Source organism: Pterocles gutturalis, unplaced genomic scaffold (assembly GCF_000699245.1).
Source record: "Pterocles gutturalis isolate BGI_N339 unplaced genomic scaffold, ASM69924v1 scaffold8854, whole genome shotgun sequence".
In the NCBI taxonomy this organism is placed as follows: domain Eukaryota; kingdom Metazoa; phylum Chordata; class Aves; order Pterocliformes; family Pteroclidae; genus Pterocles; species Pterocles gutturalis.
Window position 1 is genome coordinate 88,816 of NW_010130697.1, and position 25,336 is coordinate 114,151.

At 39.7% G+C, this 25,336-nt stretch overlaps 1 protein-coding gene across 1 annotated transcript in view; it reads right to left on the minus strand.

The window, feature by feature from the left end:
- Positions 1 to 25,336, minus strand: part of SPTBN5 (spectrin, beta, non-erythrocytic 5) — a 93,313-nt gene that overhangs the window by 6,820 nt on the left and 61,157 nt on the right. The window contains exons 39-60 of the mRNA XM_010080305.1: positions 24,451 to 24,569; positions 23,377 to 23,491; positions 22,812 to 22,925; positions 21,101 to 21,222; positions 20,316 to 20,478; positions 18,232 to 18,420; positions 17,140 to 17,217; positions 15,571 to 15,743; positions 14,420 to 14,510; positions 13,636 to 13,782; positions 11,951 to 12,088; positions 10,976 to 11,232; positions 10,616 to 10,802; positions 8,085 to 8,297; positions 7,503 to 7,699; positions 6,717 to 6,921; positions 5,854 to 6,048; positions 4,566 to 4,721; positions 3,806 to 4,023; positions 2,107 to 2,296; positions 951 to 1,127; positions 1 to 81 (exon numbers count right to left, since the gene is read on the minus strand). The exon at positions 1 to 81 is cut by the window's left edge and continues 45 nt beyond it. Of these exons, the coding sequence (XP_010078607.1) occupies positions 1 to 81; positions 951 to 1,127; positions 2,107 to 2,296; positions 3,806 to 4,023; positions 4,566 to 4,721; positions 5,854 to 6,048; positions 6,717 to 6,921; positions 7,503 to 7,699; positions 8,085 to 8,297; positions 10,616 to 10,802; positions 10,976 to 11,232; positions 11,951 to 12,088; positions 13,636 to 13,782; positions 14,420 to 14,510; positions 15,571 to 15,743; positions 17,140 to 17,217; positions 18,232 to 18,420; positions 20,316 to 20,478; positions 21,101 to 21,222; positions 22,812 to 22,925; positions 23,377 to 23,491; positions 24,451 to 24,569 (3,525 nt within the window). The remainder of the gene's footprint in view (positions 82 to 950; positions 1,128 to 2,106; positions 2,297 to 3,805; positions 4,024 to 4,565; positions 4,722 to 5,853; positions 6,049 to 6,716; positions 6,922 to 7,502; positions 7,700 to 8,084; positions 8,298 to 10,615; positions 10,803 to 10,975; positions 11,233 to 11,950; positions 12,089 to 13,635; positions 13,783 to 14,419; positions 14,511 to 15,570; positions 15,744 to 17,139; positions 17,218 to 18,231; positions 18,421 to 20,315; positions 20,479 to 21,100; positions 21,223 to 22,811; positions 22,926 to 23,376; positions 23,492 to 24,450; positions 24,570 to 25,336) is intronic.

Below are 25,336 nucleotides of genomic sequence, written 5' to 3' on the forward strand. Positions count from 1 at the left end.
AAACTTCTCTTCCTGAGCTGCAAGCATCTTCTCAAAATCATGGTGTTTCTTCAGTAATTCTTCTACTTCAGGCACAGAATCCTGAATGGAAAAATTATCAAATACAGAAGTCCAAAATCAAGTCCATCGGAACAGATTATGCCTAGGATTTATATTTAGCCAAATGATGATTTTGAAATGTTTGTAATTGAATGTCCTAAACCCTGGTAGTGTGTGATAAATCTTTGTTTACACTTAAAATAATAAAAAAAAAGGTCTGTAGCTTGCAGTCTGTCTGCTGTACGTGAAAAAAAGAGCTTAAATAACAATGTTCTTCTGCGAAGCCATGGGGTACTACGGCTTCCAATCATAATTGTTCACATATAGATTAAGTACTTGGATTCTAGCTTGTGGTAGACACAGTTTATTCCTGCCCTACAACAGATGAATCTTAAACCTCTGTCTTGCTCTCTGCTTAGTTTTTGATAAGTAAGTTTATAATATTGTTTTCCCATCTTATAAAGGATCAGAAGACAGTCAACAATGGCAAAAAACCAAAACGATGGATGCCGGTGTTTAAATAGGAATTTACAAGCTAGCTATCAAGCCATCTGTGCAAAACATTCTACCTCCCAAAATGAGGTGTGGAAAAACCCTTATTCCATTTGAAACAGGCTCTCATCATGACAGTGAAGGCTGAACCCTCTGAAATTTATCTTATTATGTGAAAGAATGGCCCAGAATTCATCCATCTTCTACCATCTCCTGGAAGCCATCACCTCCTGGAGCCCAGCACCAGGTAAATGCAGCAACTGTCCTGGGCTCACTTCTGTAAGAGGACAGAACTCCTGCCCTTTGTAATCTCAAGGGTGGATTACTCTTTAATAACTTCAGGCCCAAGCTGATACATGCTCCAAGCACTCTGTATTTGCTAAGAAGCATTTCAGTAGTGTTGCACTGTTGTTACTCACCCCATAGCTAGGATCTGAAAGAAAGCTCTCCTTGGCAGCCAGCCATGCTTCTGCTTGTTCTAGCTCTCTGCGGAGCAATTGAATCTCCCAGTTCTCTTCATATAACTCTTTCCTCATGTCCCAGCTCTCCTTGACCTTCTTCATCAGCTCTGACAGCTCTGACAGTTTTTCTTCAATCTAGAAAAATAATATTGGCAGTGCCAGGAGGTGAAAAATCCAATCAGACTTTCATGTGACAGCCAACTAGCATGTAATCAGCTCTCACAACCCAGTCAATGAACTCGAGGTGGTGTTAACTTTGTGGTGTTAACATAGTTTAGAAAGGATGTCTGAGTCCTCATTTTTCTTACTTGAATTCATTTAGCCTGTATGTTGTATAGGTATATGTTATAATTTAATGCATATTCTGCACAGTGTATGATCAATATTATGCTATATGCTTTCCCATGATGAAACTTGACATATTACAGAACTAGCGAGAACCAGAAGATTCAACAAATACATTAATTTACGGCAAGGCAACAATGGAGAGCCTTAAACTGTGTAAAGTTCTCTAATTCTTTCTACAAGGGAAGTAATATAATCTTGCATTAATTCTGAAGATGGATTTGATGGTGTGATCTCTGGATCTATTGACAGCATCAAGACAAGCTTGGGACCACTGCAAAGGTCAAAGCCTAAAGGTACATAGAGAACAGGATCACAGAAATTTTAACATTCTTGCCCCTTTGGCTCCGTAATATTTCTAAAGAATTACATATCTTCTGGTGCACTCAGGGACATCACACCATCCTATAGTTGATTGCACTGTGATGTGTTTTATCCTAGGTCTTGTGTAATTAAATGCTAAAATCTAATTTATGTGGCACATAAATGTGGCAGTGCCTCACTACCACCCCACATAGCCATAATCAATCAATTGAGATTGAGAAAGACTATTCTTTTATGGTCAGCTTCAAAACTGGTTTTTAGAGGAGTAAGAACTTTAAAAGGTGTTTTCTCTTTCTACATCTCACATGAAGTCTGCATCTTTTAATAGTAGAGAACCTGATTGCCCTGTTTAGCTCTTTTGTTTTGAAAGAGAGACAAAGCTGCAACTCCTGCCTACTTAATGCCATCTTTGTTCACTCTTGTTTGTAAAATCTCATCAACACACCTCTGCAGACATGAAATGTCCATTCTTCATAAGGTCACCTCCTGCCCTCTGCATTTCTTCATATTTGAGCCACTGCTTCTCTATCTCCCGCTTGTATTCCTCATGACGCTTGATAAGCAGTTCAGCTCCCAGGACATCATGTGCTAGTTCCTCAGATATCACCAGTGCGTGCATCTCGTTGGCCCAGGCCCTACAGAACAGAGTCAAAAGGGCAAAAAGGGAAGGAATCTGAGTCAGATGGATACTCAGGAATGCACACATCCCATGGCTGTGGATATGTGTGTACAGACTTGTATTTGCTCATAAAAGATATGAATATACAAATACATTGGTGAAGGTTCACTCATGAATCTATGGATTTTTATAACCTGATATAATATTCCCAGTGCTGTTTCAATACATAGCCTCATAGAAAGACAGCTGCAGCATCTACATACTGAAGTATTGCGCAGTCAAATCCTGAGAACTGTAACTGCAAATGCTTAGGTTGTACACATTTGCAGTACTTTTATACATGGTACAGGGACACAGAGACTTTCAGATGTCCATCTAACCTTATCACCACGTGTGTGCTTCATATCCATACAAAGCACTCATGTGAAGGAGCATTTTGATAGATACTCTTAAAGGAAAATTTTCTACTCCATGGGCCTCAGCTAACATAAACCGATGCATCTTAATTTAGCTGAGCTCAGGATCTATCCCTTTGCATAGTAAATGTCCAATAGTCAGTGGTAACCACTTCACTGTCTTTGTACTTCTACTCTTTGATTAACTACACCGAATTAAAAATGTTCATGTTTCCTCTGTTAGAAATCCTGTTTAAAACCCACAATTTCCATAAAAATTGTATCAATTTTGATTAAAATGACATGAAAATTATAAAATATAATATTTTAATGTTGGTCTGCCACTTTAAGTATCACATATTTCCATTAGTTATTTTGATTTTTACATTAGACCTCTGCTTATAGATACCTAGGCATGACTGATTCAAACAAAATGAGATATTTAACTCAACATATATTTTTTTAAAAAGTATGTTTTGTACATATTTAAACATTCAGTATTTTGTTCTAATTCAGACTAAAAAAAAGGAAAGAAAAAAACAAAAAAGCATTTCCCAGCAATTGAATTCTTGCAAAAAACCGACCCCTAATAAGAATGGACATAAGAGTGTGTGCATATGGGCAATGGCATTAAATACATGTTTGCAAAACACTTTCAGCGCTTGAGGAAGTGCTAGCCTATTCTAGAAGGTTATCTTTAATGTAGTTGCTTTGACTGTGAGAAAAACTGGCACTGGTGTCTGTGCAGGTGTACAAAATTACTTGAATATCTAGCAGAGACTCCTCCATCTTCCTAAACCTACAGAATCAACAGTATTTTCAACTGGAATAGTGAGACTATCCAGAGTGACTGAATTCTCCAAGACTGTCTAGGAAATATTCTAAAAATATGGGTTTGTCATGCATGCTGAGCTGAAGTGGAGTGGCATGGTCACCTCTGATGTGTGGTAAATTCAGTGAAGTGCTGTTGAGAAGATGCCATGAATTTTCAGTTATTCAAAGACATCTGCAAGCAAGCTGCAGAGCACGTAGGACAGGAGTCAAATAAATGACAGGTGTAATTTAGAAAATCCTGGATGAGAAAAACAAGAAATAAAGGCCACTGACAAACTCAAGGGGCCAAAACATACATCAGCTCCCTGCAGTCATTGAAGTAGAGCTGGACTTGTTCTGCCTGGCTCAGTCTTGCCTTCCTCTCCAGAAACTTCTTGTCCAGGTTTTCCCAGCACTCATCCACCTCTGTGAGTCTCTCCATGATGTTCTCCTTGACTTGTGGGTATGTGCGGCAGAGGTGCCAAGCCTCTCCCCGAATCCGTTCCAGCTCTTTCATGATGGCTCCTAGATCTCTCTGGAACAGAGACAGAATGATCGCAAGACCAAGTCACTGCTTAAATCTACCAAAAGCAGATTTTAAACATGGTGCATATATTTTCTAGCCACTGCCTGCACAGAGGCTGGAAATATGACTCTCTCAAGACTTTTCCTCTCAGTGTCCTCCTAGCGCCTTTTAACATTCTTCATCAAACATCAAAGAAGCTTCACTGTATGTGACACACTGATTATTTTAATAAGTGTGGAGCTGAAATCTCTTGTAGCTCAGATGACACCTTTGCAATTATAGCAACAATCTGGAATAGATTTTATAAGAGAAGCTCATCCTTAGAAGCAAAAGCATTAATAATATAATATTACAATGTTAAAAACATGAGGAAAAGGCCCCTTTCTGTGAAGCACAAGGAATATCTCAGGGTGCAATAAATTTGTCTTTTGTTAGCCTGTAAACAAGGCACTGGAGAGGATTTCAAATCAGGCATCAGACTCTTTTTTTTTTTTTTTTTTTTTTTTGTGATTTATGCCTTTCTGCCACTGCTTCATGACAGATAACCTTACCTCTACTCCCTCAAGCTGGCTGAGAAGTGTCTGTACACCTGGAAGATCATATCCATAATCTTCTATATCCACCACTGCCTCTTTCTCCTGCATCCAGCCCTTTACTTCATCCACATCATGATCATACTGGTGAACTTGCCGGGCTGCTCTTAGATTCTGGAATAGAGAAACAATGTAATGGTAATACTGTGTATCATGTCCGCAGCACAAAAAAGGGCAACCCTAGTGCATCCTAATGCAGTACAGACTGAACAAAAGCAGGAGTGAAACACCTTCCCAATTAAGTCACATATAAGTGAGGTGTTCAAGCTAGTCTAATTTCCCCAAGTTCTCTCTGTCAATGGAAAGAAACAGATGTTCCAAAGACTAATTCATCCCTATGTAAGGTGAATGATCAAGATGCAGAACATGAATTGCCCTCTAAAGGCAGCTCTCTCAACCACAGAAAATGTCCTAAAAAACTTGCCTGGAATAGAGGCCTACACTGCAAACAGTGAAAAAAAGAGGAGTTAAGTGAATTTTTTTTTTTTTTTCTGAAATTAGAGGATTAAAAAAATGTTCTAATAATATTTTAAAGTCAAACTATATACTAACAATTGTCATGCATTTACTGCTGCTAACAGACAACAGTGGGCTTGAGCTACTTCCTAAGCAAAATGTGTATGCAACGGTAGTGAAAAAAAGAGTTGAGGACATCTGATATTTTACATTCTCCTTAAAGCCAACAAAATTTTGAGTTCAGTGTGTCCTCTCTGTTTTTCCAAACACATCTGTGACTGCAGTTTCACAAGAGGAGGTGAGCTGATTTAACAGCTAACTGCTGCCAAAAGGTAGGGGTTTTGGCTCCGTGGCCTCTATCACCTTCTCTCCCATTGTGCCCTCTTTGACTTCAAGTAACTAACTCAGCATAAAAGTCTGGAGAGTTTTCATCTTGTTTAATAAGTTGTAGCTTAATAAAGAGTCCAATGAGTGCCAGAGCTGGCCTCCTGTTAGTGGTGGTAAACCATTACATTGGCTTAGTTTTTCAAGAAATCAGAGCTAGCAGTAAATTAAGGAAAACTGAATTACCTAGGCTGATAGGTATCTTTCAAGGATAAGCTTTGCCAGGAAACAGTAGGATAAGCAGTGGCTATAAAGGGAAATGGATCAAGAAAAAATAGAACAGAATATACCCCTTGCTCTTGTAAACACTGTGTTTCAAAATGAGCAATGCACTGGTTTGGGAAAGGAAGGAGGACATGGGAAACTGCAGGGAACTCAATGCCCCAGTTTTTAATGTACTTCCTACCTCTGTCCTTGCCTGGATGGCATGGCATAGTTTCTCCCACATCTCACTGATTTGCTTTGTTCTCTTCTGGATAATGTCTATCTTGCTGTGGCCCTCCTTCTCTAGTTTAGATGCTAATTCATTTAAGGAAGCAACTTTGGAATGTCCCAGAGGTTTCACTTCATTTACAAAATCTTTAAACTTTTTCTCCAGCACCTGTGGGATAAAGGGGGACACAGACTTAGTTACAGGAATTTCTGCCTACCTCTATGAGAGAGGCAGAAGGAATCACTTTATCTGCACTCTATAACACAAAAGCTATGTATTGCAATCTACAAGTGCAAATCACATGGTAAACCCAGGTGATCTGGAGTCAGAAGACGACATCTATTGTCTTGATCCTTTAAAGTCCTATGTCACAGAGAAAAATCACCCACATCCTGACAAACAGATGCTGCCCAGATCAAAAGCTAAGAAACATAACCTGTTAGGCTGTCCACATATACAGCCACTGTTGAGGAGTGGACACTACGAATTATACCTCTCTGCACTGTGTGCCCTGAGGAGAAATTTATCCTTGAAATCAGCAGCTTGAGGTGTGAACGCTGCATCCCAGTGTTTTCCACTGACATTGTTACAAGACCATGGCCCTGGTCATGTCAAATTTTTTAGGTCATGTCAAATTTATAATCAGCGCCAGCACTGAAGTGTGCTGACCTCAGCTTATCCAAAGAAAAAGCTAACTTTCTGATGCACCTACTTTTTCTGTTGGAGGATGCTACCTCACTGTAACATGCTTCACTGTCAGCAGCTACACAAAAAATTCAGCAAATATATTCCTGCTTTCCCACACAATACATACAATACCTTTTATTTTCTTTTACCTCAACATCATCTAAGTCCTGCCCATAGTCATCGGACTCTGCTACAGACTGTTTACTGGAAAGCCATGCATCCACCAGCTGGAATTCTCTTTCAAACTGATAGAGCTGGAACTGTTCTTGCAAGTGTTTTCTCTGGGTCTCAGCTTTCAGTAGGAGAGACTGATAGTCTGCTAGGATCCCCTGGAGCTTTGAAAGTATGGCTGGACTGCAAAAAACAAGAATCAGAAGATATGTCTTTGTTTTACTGTTCTTTTTGAACATTGTCTTTTCTGACAGGTTGAATTTGCAACACCTTCAAAATACACAAGAAACCAGATAACATAATGGAGTGAGTTGTGCCAAGCTGTTAAAACCAGATAGTTCAGAAAATTAAAGTATCTCATACGAATGGCTGCTCTTTTAACTTCCTCCTCCCCAGATATAAAAGCAAACTGGCAATGAAAAACATTGAAGAATGTCCGTTTCCTTTCCCAATCACAGTGTTTTTTGAACCTAAAAAAAAAAAAGAACTAGATGACAGTTCTGGGAATAGACAATGGACAAAGAAGCTGTTCTGCACTAACTGGCCTGTTGTTAAAAAAACAACAGTCATGAAAACATTAAAACAATCATCAAGCTTTTTGGTGGCTGAGTGTGTGGGACGGCAGTGAAGGAAGGATTGATGTCCCCTGAAGTCATATTTCTGAAAGAGCCATCAAACAGCTACGGAAGGTGAACTTTTCCGTATTTGCCTTCTCTGGGCATTTCTGATAGACCTGGAGCAGAAACCTGTTTTCACTTTCCTACCTCTCTGGGCTGCCTTTGTTTATTAAGCTGGCACCTGTCTCCTGTACTTTCTCGATCCGGGGCCTGAAACCATCCATGTCCAGTTTGGTAGCTTCAAGTTTACGAAGTAAAGCTTGTGTGGATTCTTCATTCTTCCCATAATCAGAGGTCTCGAGAATGAAGCTCCTCTCTGCCAGCCACGCCTCCACCTCCAGTAGCTGTATAAAATACAGGGATGAGCCTGAACACAGTTGTAATTTAGGTAATTCAGGACAAAGAAAACTGTAAAGCAGTGGTGCCCAAAGAGACACATCAGTGAAAACAGAGAGCAGCTTAGATGCTTTCCTATAATGCAACCTGTCGCACACTATTCAAAAAAATACGTACCCAGAACCCAGTAATTACAGTTACATGTTTATCCCTCACTGCAGTTACTTGGAAAAGTAACTTATTTCTCCACTGTATCCATCTTTACCAGATATAAAAAATCAGGACAGCATGAATTCTGCTCCTTTCTCAGCACTTGCATCCATTCAATGATATAGGTATCAGTTCTTTAAAGCAAAGAAAGACCAAAATAAATCTCTTGTGAACCATCTTTACCTCATTCAGGAACAGATGGGCCTCATATGACTGCATGAGCCGCTGTCTCCTCTCTTGAGCCTCTGCTTTCAAGGTTTCTACAGCAGTTTCAAGCTCCTTCAGCTGTTCCATAATCTCGTGAGATGCTGAGTGGCCTCCCCTTACCAGCTTCTGCCCTGTACTGAACACTGCTTTGGTCAAAGCATCCCGACTGCTTATTTCATTCTCCAAATTCTGGAAAGAGCAAAGAGTAAAATGACAGACCAAAAATAAAAGCTATGAAGATTTTTGTACCAGATAATGTAGTAATGCAATTCCATTATAAATCTGTTTTCTATACATGAAGATGGGTCAGAGGTGCAAAGTCTGAGTAAACACTCAAAATAGAGTGGAGGAGTTCTTCACGGTGAAGGAGTGATGACAGAAATCAAATATAGCCATGAAGTTTGGACCTTGATGTGCATTCAACTCAGAGTGTGGAGGGAAGAAGTTCTAACCACAAACCTCTTATCTGTAGATTCCACTGAAATGTACCCACTTCCACCCCAGTACACAGTGTTTCTTGAATTAAAATGTCTCTAAGGAAGCACAATCAATTCAGCTGCTCATCAATATTTATCGCTTGCCAATGCCTTTGTAGAAGATGCAGCTTTGTGTAACAACCATTGCAAATACTGTGGGTCCACATACTACCAGGCAGCCAAGAGGACAAGGAGAGAAGAAAACTACTTGAACCAGTTCTCAGAGACTTTACTTGAAATTAATTTTTGAAGACTGGTAGATTTTAAAACCATATGTGTACCTCCATATACCCCCTTGTATGATATTTGCCTGGGTGGGCAAGGAACACGCCATCAATTTGTTGGTGGGCAGAGATGCATTCTATGGCTAACTATGCCTGATCATCCTGAGCACAAACCAACCCCACCATTTTACAATTGTTGTGTTTATATTCATAGCTATGAAACAGGCAGCTTCAGAGTTAGACTGCAGTGCTGTGTTAATATGGAAGAGACGCCCTCTCTGAGGAGAGTAGCTGCTTTTTCAAGTTAAGTATCAGACTTGGCTGGAAAAGAGCTCTGATTCTAATCTTGCCTTTAACTTCTCCCTATTAATTTCAAGACAGCCACTATGTTGTTGAAAAGTGACACCCTATCTGACCCCAGCAGATGGGAAGCCAGTGGCAAAGATAAAACATCTTGTACTGTGTATTAATAATAAGCCAGCAGCATGAAGAACAACTTTGCAGTTGAACATTTAGGAACATGCATTCATGGTACTTCATTTATAACAACAGAATTAAAAAAAAAAAATAGGGGAAGGGGGAAGTGAGGGGAAACTGTTCCAAGCCAAGCAGCTCTGCACATGTATATTATACTTGTGTGTAAAAGCAGTGTTGCAAGACATTTTTTTTTAGCTTGATACATTTCATGCACCTTTCTCTTTTGTGGTAACAAACCAAGGACGGAATTTTGCAAATCTGGTTCATTAAGAGAAAAAAGTAGAGGGTGGAACTAACAGTATATTAAATTCATGGCTATTATGTTACCTCTAACATTTTTTTGCCTGTAAGCAAATGTTAAAAAAAAAAAAGTGTAGAGACTGTAGCTACTAAAAGATTGAGAATTCAAAGCTTACATTTTAATCCTGCTTCCAGAAGAATAAGAAGCAAAATGGCAGGAAGAATTTCCATTTTATTATGCCCTGGTATTATGTTCTATATCCCCCATTCTCACAGTTCATTGAAATATTTTGAGTCTTGGCCAACTAACAAAAAGATAACAGCAGCCAAAGCAGTATCTCCTCTCTTCCTTCAGTTATCCCAAATATTTTCTCAGATTAATTCAGCTCAAACATTCCTTTCTTCTGTGAACCTAATTACTTTCCTACCACGACAATCAGCTGATAATTTTTAGGAGTAATTGCACATATTTATACTTTTTAATCATGATGAAACAAGCCTTTTGTTCTTACTGTCTAATCTCAAATTCACCAACACAATCTTGGTGATTTTTACTGAATTTTTACAAATATGAGAATTACACCAAATACTAGGAAGGTGCAGACTATTCCCATGGGTCTTACTCAGGAATATTCTGGAAGTTGCACTTAAAAACATTTTACAATTCTTGATTAAATTGTGAGTAAACCTAGCATATATCAACTTTTTAAGATACTTCATCCCTGTCCTACTGTGTCACCTGTAGACATCTTGCCGTTTTACCCTGAGGAAATTTAAAATTTTTTGTAAGTTCAGACTTTGTTTGTAGACATGCAGATTGCACCACATGCTTGGGCTTTCTCTCTATGTATGTATATCACACACACTCCCACTTTATAAGATATTTTGTCTTTCCCAACCCTATTGCAGATTGCACAGATTTTCCCCAGAGGCACTTGACCTGGCAATTAACAGACAAGGACAAGAGTAATCCCTGGCATCATTACTCCTGTTAGTCAAAGCACAGCAGGTGAAGTTTGCCAGAGGCAAACTGAATTCCATGTTCTCTCTTTGCTTCTAAAGACTGAGAATGGTTCTCACATGACATTACCTGATGCTTTTCTTGTAGACTCTGAACAGTTGCCAGGGATTGGCCATAATCCCTGGAGGAAGCCATGGGGAGTTTCTCATGAACCCAGGCCAACTCCTCATCAACATCTCGGAAGAACTGGTACTGAAGTCTGCTTGCCTCCAGACTCCCACGTCTTTCCTGCAGAGGATCATGTAGGCTTTTGTATCTGCAGGTTTTAAAGGGAACACAATGAGGACCACAGATTAATAAGGAATGAATGCAAAACGTTCTTTTCTGAATGATGTAGAGAAGGAAAGAAAAAAAATATGGAGGGAAGAAAAAGGCTGATAAAAATAGGAAAAAGATGGCAGGAGACAGACCAGGCAGGCACTCACACACCTCTGCACCAGTTGATCCACTCTTTCTTCTAGTTCATCAGCAAGGAAATGCTTCTCCTTCTGGAATTGCTGAGCTGTGACCACAAGCTCTTGCAGTCGGTCCCTATGGCCAGCAATATCTTCCTCCAGTTCCTCTTGTTTCTTCAGATGACTGTTCAAAACCACCAGATCATTGTTACTATATGGTGCTTTCAACTCATTTTCCACATCTTCCAACCATTTCTCCATATCCTCTACACTTCGTTGAAAATGAAGGCCCTGAGGACAAGCAGGAAGAAAAGGTCATTTAAACCTTTATGACAAAAAATATGATATAAAAATCCTGGCCACTTTCAGTAAGAATTACACACAAACACAGAGAAGCTTCCCAGTGCTCAGTGAACTCTTCCCAGATATGATCATGATCCAAATCAAGACGAGAATTCAGGCAGAGTGAACACAAGAATAGATGCAGAAAACATCAAGAGCTAATCTAACTTGTGTTGCACAAGTACAAGTGATGGACACAGTACCTTAAAAGGAAGCCATTTAAAGTGAGAGCTTTATTTTATACCCACAGTGCCTGATAGCCCATAGTCATGAGAAGTCACATGCCTGGAGCTGTAAGAATGAAAAGCAGCTGTGGGCTTTTTTCTCAACTTGTTGGAGAAAAGATGCCATTGGGACAGATGCAGAGAGTTGACATATAAGAGTGAATACATTTTCCCTCAGTATCCCTCTCTGGAATCCTTATCTAAACCAGCAGCAGAAAGCAGAAGGGAACACAGCCTACAAATCCTTTTCGCTCCATAGGGATCTCTAGTTCTCATGACAATTCCAGTCAATCACACACTTAGTAGTTTCTTTGCTCATTAGGTCTTGAGGAATCAGGTCTGATAGTGTCAAGTGACAGACTTGTAGACGAGATGTGTAGCAAGGCAGCCGTGCTATCTCTGGAAACGACACCAAGACCCAGCCACTGGAATCCCTCTATTACCTTGTAAGCATCCTGCAGCTTGGCCCGTTTATCCTGGCAGCTTGCTAGCAGTTCCTCCCACAGCTCTTCCATTTCTTGTAGTCTGGACTGAATGGCTTCAGGAGCATAGTGCCTCTCATGGAGCATCTTCTCCCCTTCCTATAGCAGAAAGAATAGTCAAAGTTTTCTTCTTTTACTGAATGCACCAGAATATATTACTTTTGCCTCCATAAGTAAAATCTACCGGCACAGCTATGTAAAGGGCCAGCTGCAGCCCTCATTTCCTGACATCACAGATAGAGGCTTCAGAGACAAAGGAAAAACAGATAAAGGCAAAATGCTTATTGAAACTAGGGCAGAGACTGATCTTCCTGTTTTTTTTTTTTTTTTTTGAAATGCTAGAAGACAATATTAGAAGATACTTAAAGGGTAAAGAGAATCTTCATTACGTAACAGCTACATTGCCTAAAAGCTGGCAGGGAGCCTTGTTCACAAGCACTCAGTTTTTTTCTGTGATGTCCCACACTCTGTGATCACTGTTTGAGATTGCCCAGCCACATACCCTTTCTATTCCCTTCTTTGCATGTTAAAAGAGTGACCTATCTCATACAAGTGAACCATGGTATGAGATAATAAAATCTCTTTTAACTACATACTGTTGTATCACTGTATTATGTAATAAAAGCCTATCTAATCCCTGAGCTGCAGGTGCTTAACAGGTTGGCAGAATAGGTAGAAGGGGCACTGCAAGACCTCCCTCAGGTAGAAGAGTCTGTAGGTATATCCTTAAGGTGGGACTAAGTTTACTACAGAAAGCTAAACTAAGCTATTTCTACATTTTGCAAGGGGAAGAGGAGGCACAACAAAAGAAAGATGCTATACCAGGACAGCAGATGTTAATTTTCTTCTAAAGAGCAATTAATAAGGCTATTCCCAATGAAGAAGACAGAGCATCAACAAATAATAAGAGATTGTGCAAACAAGTCTTTAAAAACAGGTTAGTTTAGAGAGAATTATAACTCCACCCTTTAACCCCCCTGTCATGCCTGCACACAGGGGAGGGTTCTACAATACTGGATGCAGATGAAGAGGGAATCTACCCTTAATACTTAGATATCTCTTGCAAAACACAGCTAGTAAGCACTGTGCTGAAAATAAGGTTAATAAACATGTAACAGTCTGTCCTTCCAAACTCATCATCTGATCACAGCTTCTGCCAAGTATCTGACAAAGCTTGTCAGACTTCCCACATATCTCTCCTATTAGCATGTCTCTGCAAAGGCAACACTTGAAAACTCTTCTTGATCCTTTTTGTTGGATACATCTTATCTGACTTGTTGATGTTGTGCATTCAGTCAGCTAGGTTCCCCGCTCAAAAGAAACCAGTATCTCTCTAAAGTGGCATTCACACCAGAGAGAAATCTGTAAAGTCAGTGGATTGAATCTTTCACTGAAAGCATCCATCTGAATACAGAGAGCAAGCTCACACTAGACAATAAGAGACAAGTTGAAAGAAATCGATGGACACAGAAAGTTTTTGCATGACTAAAAGAATAAGCCTCCCAACTCCCTCAGAGACAGAGTGAACGATGTCAGTGAGGGGACAGCGATTCCCCCTCGCTTGTTTGAGATCACTGTAACTCAGACTGTCTGCAGAATCTTTTGTGCCAGTTGCCCAGCCTTGCCATCAATCCCACTTCTCTCACAGATTTGATGGAGTCCAGGCGATTTCTATTGGCCATGATCTCTGCTTGGAAAGTCTGGTGTTTCTGCAGTTTGGTCTGCAGATTGCTTGGATCCTTCCAGCTATCATCCTGGGCAATGCTGTTCTTCTCATTGATCCAGGCAGCCACCTTTGGGGAGGAAAGAAGAGAAGCAGACAAAAACTTCAGTGATTCTTCGGCTCCAACCTGCCAGGCTCTCCTCTGATATGTACAAAACACGGGACTAGTGAGTGGGGACTCAAATGAGTTGTCCTTCTGTCCTTCTTCCCTAAGTTCCTCCTGTCTTTCATAATGAGGTCCCCAATTATATCTGTGTTTACCAGCCCTGTTACCTGGAAAGGGGGGGCTGTCTCCGGGAGATAGTTCCCATGCAGCGAGAAAGTCCGTGGGCATGTATGTGCACGGGGGAGTAAGGGTAATGATCTCCTTATTTCTTACCCACTGTCAGTATCTCACAAGAAAAGAACAAATTTGTCTCTTCCCATGAGTTTTAAAATGGTGGCACATTCCCTTTTAATGCATTTATTTCTTCTGCCTTCTGCTGGCATCCAATGCACAGCAGATCTTTCATCTGGTGACTGGGGGGATGCTGTGACTTGAAAGCTAAAAAATATCCCTTCACTCTTATCCTCATCTTTCCCAATATCCTCTAATTCCAGACTCAGGTCCTTGATTGTTCTCACAGTAAATCCCTTCAGGGATTCAGATCTATGTGGCACAGTATGTTTTAAGAAACCAGAATACCATGAATCCTGTGTAATTGTACCTCAAAGGAATTCTTCAGCAACTTCTGCAGAAGCCTTGATTCCTCGAGCAGACGTCTGCGAGCAGCAGCATTCTCCAGCAGTTTCTCTTTTCTGAGATGAAGACAGATGTGTGAGGTAAAAGCCATTGAGTGGATTAGATAGGATAAGGGTTTTCAGTTTTCATCTCTAAACCACATGTGATCTAGCTTTCCACTCCCTAGGAGAGAACTATCCATAATATGCAGCCTCCCATGATTTGGACTGGCAGAAAAGATGCTCAGGACACTACAGGAAGGATTACTAGCTGCTAGATCTGTTTAAAGTACACATAAATTCTGTATATATGATACTTGCCTTTACGAATCACCATTTTTGCCTTTCAAGGTACAACAGAGCATAATCTCAGCTTGTTTCTTACATGGAAAGCCTGTGAGTAGGATGGTATTTTTCACTGATAAACCAAAGTTACACCATCCTTTCATCTTTTTTTGAAATGTGGTCCTGCAGCACTTTATCCGTGTTACTGAAGGCCTGAGATAGCATGACCATATTAATAAATTCATATGTTCACTTTAATCATAAGGAATCTCCAATCTCTCTTTGTAAATTTTACATATATCTTTTCATCTACCATAGCACTGAATACAACTGCTTCTACTGTCAGCATTTAAGAGGAACAATATGCAATGTGCTAGGAGAAATAAAGTAATTCACATGAAAGGGCAAGATCTAATCAGAAAAATTGCAAATGCCTTAATAGATAATTTGAGCAGGGCTTCAAGATCAACCCCATTAGAGCAGTGAAGAGGCAGATGTGTAGCAAATGACCTTGCTTGATGGTATTTAATGATAATGAAGCATTTAATGGCACAGCAGGCCTCTGTCTTCTGTTTGCAGCACTGTCCCTAAGGCCAGGCCAGTATACAGAATTACAGGAAAACTGCCTTTTTCTGAATCCCACTCCCCCTCCACTTAACTGTATTTTGGAAACCTCCTAACGAAATATTGACTAGACTTAGGCCAATTTGGCAAGACCACAGTGCAAAGCGCAAAGTTGAGCAAATGCATTCCAGTTTATGGTTCTCTTAAAACATTTAAAGATATTGGTCGCACAGGGAGAGTCTCATTGCAAAAGAGATGGGTGGCTGACATGGGAAAGGTTTGACCTCACCTCCTTAGAACGGCCTGGCATCTGTTAGTGATGTTGTCTGAGTCATAATGCTTGTTCTCAGTTAGCTGCTGAGCAAATGAAGCCATCTCATCAATTTTCTTCATCTGAGCTTCCAGGGCTTTTTCAAACTGTGCGTGTTTCCGCTGTAGGCTCTCCACACTAGACACTGAGTCCTGGATAGAATTCAACAAAGGGAAGCTGCTTCAGTCAGAGTTTTTCCATCCACAACACTGATATAATCCAGAAGCTAAATAGCATTTACCCCACATTTGCAAGCTGTCAAGAAAATTTATTGGTCTTTGAAATTTATTGGCGTCGAATCCGAGACTTGGGGCCTAAATAATGTTCTATGAGTGGTCTGAGGCCATTAATTCAGGGTCAAAACTGAACTAACTGATGGATGTTTATCTTCTCCTGCATATTGTTGTGCTGCATAGAACATATCACTTCTCAAGAGATAAAGCATCAGCTCCTAATCATAAATCAATCTTAAAGACAGATGCTATTTTGGAAGCAAATGTGGGATGCCAAACTGAGATCAGAGTTAAGTGAACAAATATGTCACAGAAAGAGATTAAAATTAGAGTCTTGGTTTCAACCCATGGAATTTGGAAGAGCTCAGATCCAGATTTGAATTTGAGGACTGGAGTCTGATATTACAGTTAATCTGGAGAAACACAGACTTTGAATTCTTGTAACATTTGTGAATCCCAAGCTTAATGACTCTTGAGTTCTCTTTTCAGCACCCCTCTGCACTTTTAATTTTAGAATCAGTGGGGTCAAAATGTTGTTACTGCAATAAACTCTGCTTTCCCACTATTCTAAAGGAAGCAATAAAGCTAAAATCAAATGGGTCAGAAAAAAAATCTAAACTTCTGGATGCTTACATGAGCCATTGGAAGGGAAAGGACTCACAGAGCATTTTCTGTGCACTGCTGAGCTAAATATGACTGCAAAATGGGTGGCTCCATCTAAGTCTCATATACTTCAATGGAGAGACTACAAATACATATCTCCAGGTTGAAAATTATAGACAGACACAAGCCACTAACATTATACGTTTTTCATACCATTTGTACCAATTACATCTACAGTGAACTCTGAGATGCAGTTGTAGTTCCTGCAGAGATGACTGATTTGGTAGCACTACCTATACAAGGTGCAGGGTAAGCTAAGCATCAGAATGTATATCCACATCCTGCATAGCTTTTGCAACCTATGCATCAAGTCTGTGGTTTCAGTTATCACAGTGTTACTGGTACCCGAGGTAGGTAATTTAAAGCTAGACTGGGTATGTCAGCAGTGACAGCAGTGATGACTTACACACTGCTGGTAAATGTATTTGGGCCAGATATGACCAGCTAGAGAGATGCAGTCTCATTTTCCTGCTATAATCAGAGTAGTTGGACTGTTTCATTACTCTTGGGGCTGAGAATCCTATCCTGTGTGAAGTATCAAGGAAAGAAATCTGATCCTTAACTGTCAACAAGATGGAGCAGTAACTTCAGCAACAGAAGCTTCAGAGCACATTATCATGCAGAGAAAATTGTAATTTCTCGGAGCACCTACCCCTAAGTCCTCATTGGCTAGGAAAGCCTCTTTGCTGCTGAGCCAGCTCTCAGTCTGTTCCACATAGCCATAGAATTTCTGTATAGGGAAAAAATGCAATCATAAACATGGTGTAAAACAGAGGCAAACTTGACTTTGGCAGAGTACACTGTAAAAAGCAAACTTCCAGGGCTACTCCAAAAATTAACTGCAGAGCACTGGATGGCAATAAGCATTAGATGCTACAAAAACCACATGTGAAACAATTATTAGTGTAACTTTCTCCTTTCTAGTATGATTATTTATTTTGTCTAAGACATAGGATACAATACAAGTACTTGTAGCTTGTTTGCTAATAGTGTAGAGAGCGCTGCGTAAGGTAACTGGCCAATAAAAAGGACGGTGACATGGCCTGAAATAAGTAGATTGCAACACATAAAGAAGCACGAAAGCAGCCCTTATCATATGGTTTAAGTTCTCATATATATGAAGCTTTTTACATGGGACTAGTAGCACTAGCTGTTATTTAAGGTACTCGACATTGTAAAATTTCCATTTCAGTTATTTCTAACTTTTGCCAACAAGCCATTTGAGCAGAAATTTTGTTAAGTTTGATGACTGCTCCAGGGAAATATTTCTTGAAGACTGCAGCCAAAACTGTTCTGTTCTTAGAAAAAAAGCCAGGGAAAAATACAGTATTCTGTTCATGCTAAATTTTTCTTCAGACAGGTTTTTTTTTAATACTTGCCTGCCTCCTTGTTTTTTGTGGGAGTTTATAGAATTTGGTAGCTATGTTCTATTTTAAGTATGTGCCTTTTGCCAGCTACATGAGAGTATTGACCAAATTTTGCTAAGTTTTCTAGCCTTTGAAAAAACATATGAGCACATATTCCATAGAAATTTCTTTCATTTGTAAAGGTGCAATTTCTAAAAGTCCCGCCACCACTGAATGGGCTTGGTCCTCAGCATGCCTTTCAGAAACCGGTGAAATATACATTAAACACTGGGCATTATTAGCATATATTTCATTATACCATCTTATAAATTTGCTGTTTATACTGAGGAAAGTTGTCAGTGGCATGTGCGTTCTCTGTTGAATGTCTTTTTACTCACCTGTAAATCTTGTGCCTGAAACAATTTTATATTTTGCTCCTGCCATGCTTGGATCAATTCAGACCAGGCTTGCTGTAGTCTGGAGAGGGACTGATGAATCTCAGGGGTTGCATAGTGACCAGAATTGGCAAGTTCTTGACCGTAGTTACTGAGAGAGTTGAATCTTTCCACTCGTGCTTCAATCTCCTCCTAAAATATATTGCTAAAGTTGATGTCAAGGGTTTATGGAATGCCAGTTATTCAGAATACAAGCCTTAAGGGGAAGAATACGGGCTGTAAGTTTCCAACACTAATATTTGCATGGAAAATCATTCATCTTTGAGCTACGTTACTGAAAGAGTGGACAATAAATGACTTTGTTGCTCTAGGAACAACTGGTGTCCTACAAATCAAAACTGGGAGTAAATTAGAAACAGGTTAGAAAATGCTTAGATATAAATGAACACAGTTTTGAACATCCATAACACTGTATCCTTCCCAGACTTTCTACATAAAGGCGGCTCTTATGAGAAATACTGCCTAGAATTTTTCCTTTCCTGACAAATAAGTTGGCATCAGATTACTACATTAAAGGTACACTTTTACTCTATTTTGTGGTGTTAAAATGAAAAACATTTAACTGCTTCACCTGGTTTGAGGAATATGTTATGCCTACATACTTAATTCTGAAGGTGAAAGCATTACAAGCAACTATGATCCCTGCAAACCGCATGTGGAATTCCTAATATAAACAATTTGAAGAAAAAAAAACAAAACCAAAAAACCCCAGAAAACCCATGCACTGAAATAATTCCATGTATTAACTCATAAACCACCTTAAAAACTGTGATATGTACTATTAAATGTCTGAAATTAGAACTGCTGTTTTTAGGGCTTTTTTTGGGGGTGGTGTTTCACAGTCATAGATAACACAGCTATAAGATAGCCCTTGTGTTTTTTTTCATTCAGAGTAGCACCTTGTGTTCAACTCTAGTCTCTCCTAAGGACTTTGGTTTGAGCCACTAACCTGAATGAAAAAAAACCTCTCCATTTTTATTTTCTATAATTTTAGTTTAGCCAACCCAATGCAAAAGAACATGCTGCTTGGATTCCTCCTTTTCTGTGTGACCATCTCCTTAGAGTCACTTGGGTTCCTTTACTAACAGATATTAAAGACTTAGATCTCTCTACCATCTACATTTGGAGTACGCTACCTACATCAGTGGTTTGGTGTATTTCTGTTTTGACAAGGAATTAGCAAAAACATTAAGTCTGTGACATGAGAGAACGTTGTTAAAATGGAAGACTGAAAAAGGAAGGGACTTCAGGTACTTCATACTAAATTCAAGTCTAGAAAATGAATCAGAATCTACAAACTATTTGTGCTAATAATGGGACCCACAAAGCACTGGATATTAGTCATGATTCTGGGAACATTAATTTTAGGAAACGTAACATAACTGCAAAGAAAAGGTAACACACCAGCTGAAAGCTAGCTATGACACTTAGCAAAAAAGTAAAATACTAACTTTTTTCTAAAGCTAATTAACAATATCACTCCTATTAGAAAACCCACCAAAAATATTGGTCAAATTAACCACCAGAAGATGGTGTGTTAATTAGTACCGGGATATGAAGTGTTTCAGAACTGAATGTGTAGTACCATCCAACTGTAATTTACTGCCCTGTGTGAGACAAACTGTTGTTTTTATTTTCCTTTCAGGCAAATGGAGTTTGCACGACAAAATCTAACTTGAAGCTAGAATTAACTGGCATGAACTTTTTGGCAATCCAAATAAAGAGATCGGCAGTGAGCATGTTTTGATACTGAACCAGCTCTTTATCTGCAAGGTTGGACAGCAGTGCAAGTGAGAGATAACGGGGCTTTCTGAGACTTTTTTGCAGAGACATGAGCTGCCAAACAGCCCATGGGATTGAGTTCTGTCAATATGAAGGTGACTTCTGTCTCTAGCCTGTTACTGAAAACAGTCTTTCCATTATATTATTGACAGATGCATGCAGCAAAATTCCGCTGTGTCTGCAGCAATTAATTCCCATGGGTAAGATTCCCAGTATGTTCAATTGGAAGTAATGATGATACTTGCCTTTCTCTCCTGATGCTCCTCAATCATGCTTTCTGCTTCATTTGCGCTTTTAGGAAGCCCCTCTGCTTCCATTAAGCCTTTGATGTTTTGGGTCCAGTCTAGCATCTCCTTCATCTCCAGGTTAAACTTCTGCAACTGATAGGAGGCTGCCAGCTTCTCCTTCCTGCCACACAATGTGCAGTTTAGCATTATCCAACACAGAGTTAATTATCTAGTTGCCTCTCCCTCCCCATTTGCAGAGGAAAGTATCCTAGGAGAACCCAAATCGAGTGAACTCAAGCTCCCTTACAGCTCCTAACAGTACTCATGTGAAATCAAAATCACAGGAAATGCACACCGCCTTGGAAACAACATATTTACCTTATTTTCTACATCAGTTCAGTAGGACAAAAAGGGAAAAAAAGTGTTCAAAGCTGTTGCTTCCAGCAATGACTACAGCTCAGGCCTAAGCCTTTCTTGTTTTGGAAAGATTCAACAACAAAAATCTTCTAGAACCATCCAAAAATCAGTCTTTCACAAAGGCCTCATGATAGATTTAATCTGATAATCTGGAGGCATGTTAGTAACATCATTTAGTGGAATAAGCCACAAATTTATTTTATTTTCCCAAAGTCACATCAGTGGAACTTTTCTTGTACCAGGTCCAATGCAGGTATCTTAGTTGCCTGTATAAACTTTGTAGAGGATCCTGAAAAACTTTTATAAGTAGATTTGGCAAGTAGATTTGAGACCACAGGGAGCAGCTTTGCTCCTGCTGAGAGATATTCACCACTAGAAGTCTTTACCTTTGTTTGGCCTGTCCCTGGAGTCGTAGCCAGTTGTTTTTCATCTCCTGTTGCTTCATAGTCAGTTTGTCATTTATGGATGGATTCTTTGTGGAAAGGCGGAAAGATTCTAATTCCAATGGCTGGGAAGAGATTTATAGTGGGGTGAATTTATGCCAAATGCCTATATTTCTTCCCAAATTTGCCTTTCAGAACAAGTAGTTCATTTTAAGATCCCAGTTTTCAAAAGGTACTTAAATTACAATAACAAAACACACAAAGGGACTTGTTACATGCCCAAAAAATACACATGCATTTGTAAGCAATCATCCATGTGAAGAAAGAGATGTGTGTGTTGCTTCACATGGACAAATGTTAATTTACAATTAAGAAAGCAGTTTTGCAGAATAGGGACAAACACATAGGAAAAATAAGTGCTAATTGTAACCTCTGTTAGCTTAATCTAACTAAGATGGGTAACAAAAGCGACAAAAATATGGCAGTACACAGAAGTGACCAGACTTGCCTTTCAGCAGAAGACTCAAAAATTATTTGTATGTATTTCAGCGAACAGCAGCATCAAGCCACTGTTTTCAGGGTAGACTTCTAGCTGTTTTCCTTAACACAGCCTGATAAGCAGTAATGAACACTCACCAACCCAGGTTTAAAGTTGGTCTCTTTTTTGTAAAACTCCATCAAATTGACAAAAACAAAGAATTTTAATTATGCAGAAAGGAGAATATGCCAGGCTGGTTTTAATCCATAAGAAAAGTACATGGTATTTGTGGCAGCACAAAAAAAACCCCAAACCCAACCTTGCTTATCTTTCTGTTTCCATGCAGCACTCCCCCATATAGCCTTGCTAACACTATCTGTGGAACACTGACTAGCAATTACCCACATTTCATGTGAGAATTAGCTAACAAAGTCACAATGTGTGAAAATCACACATATTGTCACAATTTGCATACTATTGTGAAGAAAAAGTTTGGAGAAAGTTTGCAAAAATATTTTCTATATGAAAAGGCGTAACACTCTGGCTAACAGTGAAAACTGTGAGAAGTTGTCATAGGACTACTGCAGTTTAGCTGAAAACATTTATTTTTATTAAAAATATGCAATTTTATAGGAGCTCAGACCAATATTTATTGCTCAAGATTAGTCCTAAATGATGCAAACTGACCATTTTACAAAAGTCAGAGCTGATCAGGCAGGCAATTATAACCTCAGATTTCTGGTTTCGATATCTATATCAGAAAACTACACGCACTGTGTGTTCTGCATTTTAGTTCTAAACAGAACGAGAGTCAAGATTTTTGTTCAAGTCAGTACAGAAACTGGGGGGGGGGGGGGGGGAGAAAAAGGTCAAATGAAGTAAAAAAATGGGGGGGGGGGGGGGACGATGGAGTGTTAAATTTGGATTACACACTTTCCAAATGATACAGAACAGTTTAATTTGGCTTGTAGGTGAGGGCCAGAGAATTAGCTAACATGTTAAAAAAGGACTTCTCTTCTTAGATTTGGTGCATCAGGAAGAATAACATTAGCAATAAAGTAGGATTAAGCAGCACAGTATTTTACTGAGAAGAAATCTGTCCTGCATTTGCATTGCAGTGCAATCTGTACTAATGAATCTGAAGAATCAAGCTGATCATGATTTCATGATGACCATGTTTCCAAGAAGCAAAAGTGAACTTTTTTACAGTACCCTCTGGACTTTCCCAATTCTTACCTCCATTTTGGACTTAATAACACTGATTTCTCTCTCCATTTCTTCATGCCTTCGAATCAGGTTTTCCACACTTTCCACATCTTTCCCATAATCCAGCGCTTGTATCAGTACACTCTGGAGGGGGCAGGAGGATGCGCAAGTGGTGGAGACGACAAAAAGCAAAAAGATCACATCTTAGTTCTTGCAAATAATCTCCTCCTTCCATCCTTTGTATTGCCATTTGAATGTTCTTATTTCTCTGTGAACCTCCAAGAAGAGTCCAGCTTCATCTTCTCTGTAGCCTCCCGTTAGGTAAAGACAGTATTCCCTTTTATTGCAGACACTAATCTGCAATTTCTCATAAGACATTTCAAATGTATGTTTTTAACCATTAATGCCTTAGAGTTGGTAATATGCAAAGTGTTCAATGACATTTCAGCCTTCCTACAAACTTGATACACAGACAACTATCAAAGGTCACTGCTGGATACTCAGTGTATCTATATCAACCAGCACGCCTGGGTTTAGCATTGTTGGCAAAATAGAACATTTTACCATTTCAATTAATCAAAATCTGAGAACTCACCTTCTCAGTAATTCTCTCAGTGATGTCATCAATTTCTCTAATTAAGGCATGGATCTCTAGGGCTCCCTCTAACTTCTTCCTGTATGCATTCAGGTTACCATGGAAACTGTTCCACCTTTTATTGAAAAGAGTATTTTAGAGGTGAGGATTTCTACAAGTGAGTTTCATGATGCTCAGATCTCAGAAAAAAGACAAGATTCCTGAACTACCCTGTGTTCTGATCCCCACAACAGAGGACATATCAGAATAGAATATAATTGAATCATTAAGGTTGGAAAAAGACCTAAAGGATCATCAAGTCCAACCGCCAACCCAACACCACCCAACCCACTAAACCATGTCCCAAAGCACCACATCTACACGTTTCTTAAACACCTCCAGGGATGGTGACTCCACCACTTCCCTGGGCAGCCTGTTCCAATGCCTGATCACTCTTTCAGTGAAGAAATTTCTTCCAATATCCAGCCTAAACCTCCCCTGGCGCAACTTGAGGCCATTTCCTCTTGTCCTATCACTTGTTACTTTACAGAAAAGGCCAGCACCCACCTCACAACAACCTCCTTCTAGGTAGTTGTAGAGAGTGATTAAGGTCTCCCCTCAGCCTCCTCTTCTCTAGACCATTAGCCTGACAAGACTATCTGGTTGTGTTTATTCCAAGCTTTCAGGATGTTATGGTGATTAAAAGCTAAGCAGTACTGATCAAGTTTCCTTAAACTCTCAATAACCTCACAATCCCTATCTTCATGCTTCTGGTTCTTAGGTAGTGGGCTGTGAAGCAGCAAAACCAATATGCACTTAACCAGGACAACTATGTGAGCAGATGGAAGTGTCTTAGCTTCATGGATCTACTGTGTGAAGTGCTGTGAAACAGCATATTTGCCTCCAAGGCTAGAAACCTGACTTTGACCCTGATGAATTAGAAATCCTTCTGGCTAACTGCTCTGAGAGTCCTGAAAGCAACTCCAGTGCCGATGTTTGGTAGTCATAATGTTAAAGGAGGAAATATATGTCACAATTCCTCCATTTATCCCTTCTTGTTTTTGCTTTACACAGAAGCTTTAAAAGCATACTCACTTCTCATTGAGCTGCTTCCGGCGCTCATATATCGTCTTGGTTTCTTCCTTGTTCTGTCTCTCCAGTTTCATGGCCAGGGCATTGATAGCCCTGATGTGAGCATCATCCACTGTCGTCTCCTGTAAAGTGAGAAAAGGAACAAAGGTACGTGTTTGAAATCCTTGTGAATGAGTTTTTCGCTGTTTTTTCTAGATACACTTCTGTCCACAAGTGCCTTCTGCACAGCAGACAACAGGCTTAAAATCAATACAGCCTTGAGAAACCCAGACAACCCATACCATTGCATTTTATTCTAAAGCAACACCACTTCATTTTAAAAGGCATGCTAAGTCTTCAAGGCAACTTGCTTCCCATGTACATACCACAGAAAGGATAATATTTGCACTTTGCACATACAATCTGGACTACAGTGGAATCATTTTTCTTTTGGAGCATGATGGATGGCCAACACTGAACACTGCTCCAAGATTCAAAAACATTCTCTGTTTTTCTAAGACCAGTAAATCACAAGCTTAGTGGGGAGACACTAACCACTGGTGTAGTAGAAGCACAGCTGCAAGATGCCAGCACACTGTTAATAGAAGTATTGACTCCATTTGTATTTTATTTATGCTAAATCCATACCAACGTGCATGCATCCATTTGTGTTTTACTATTATACACAGCCATAAAGTAAACAAGGGAAACCAGCAGACAGACAGATATTCTTCAGAAACCCTGCAGTCTGCACAATGTGACAGAATACGAGTAGAAAATCAATGCAGGATGATGACTCCCTACCCTTACATCGTATTTGTCTATTGGGGAAACCTATACTGGATGGATGCACGCACTGTGTCAGGACCAGCCTGCTTCTGTTTGTATCACGCATCAGCTATGAGGGTAT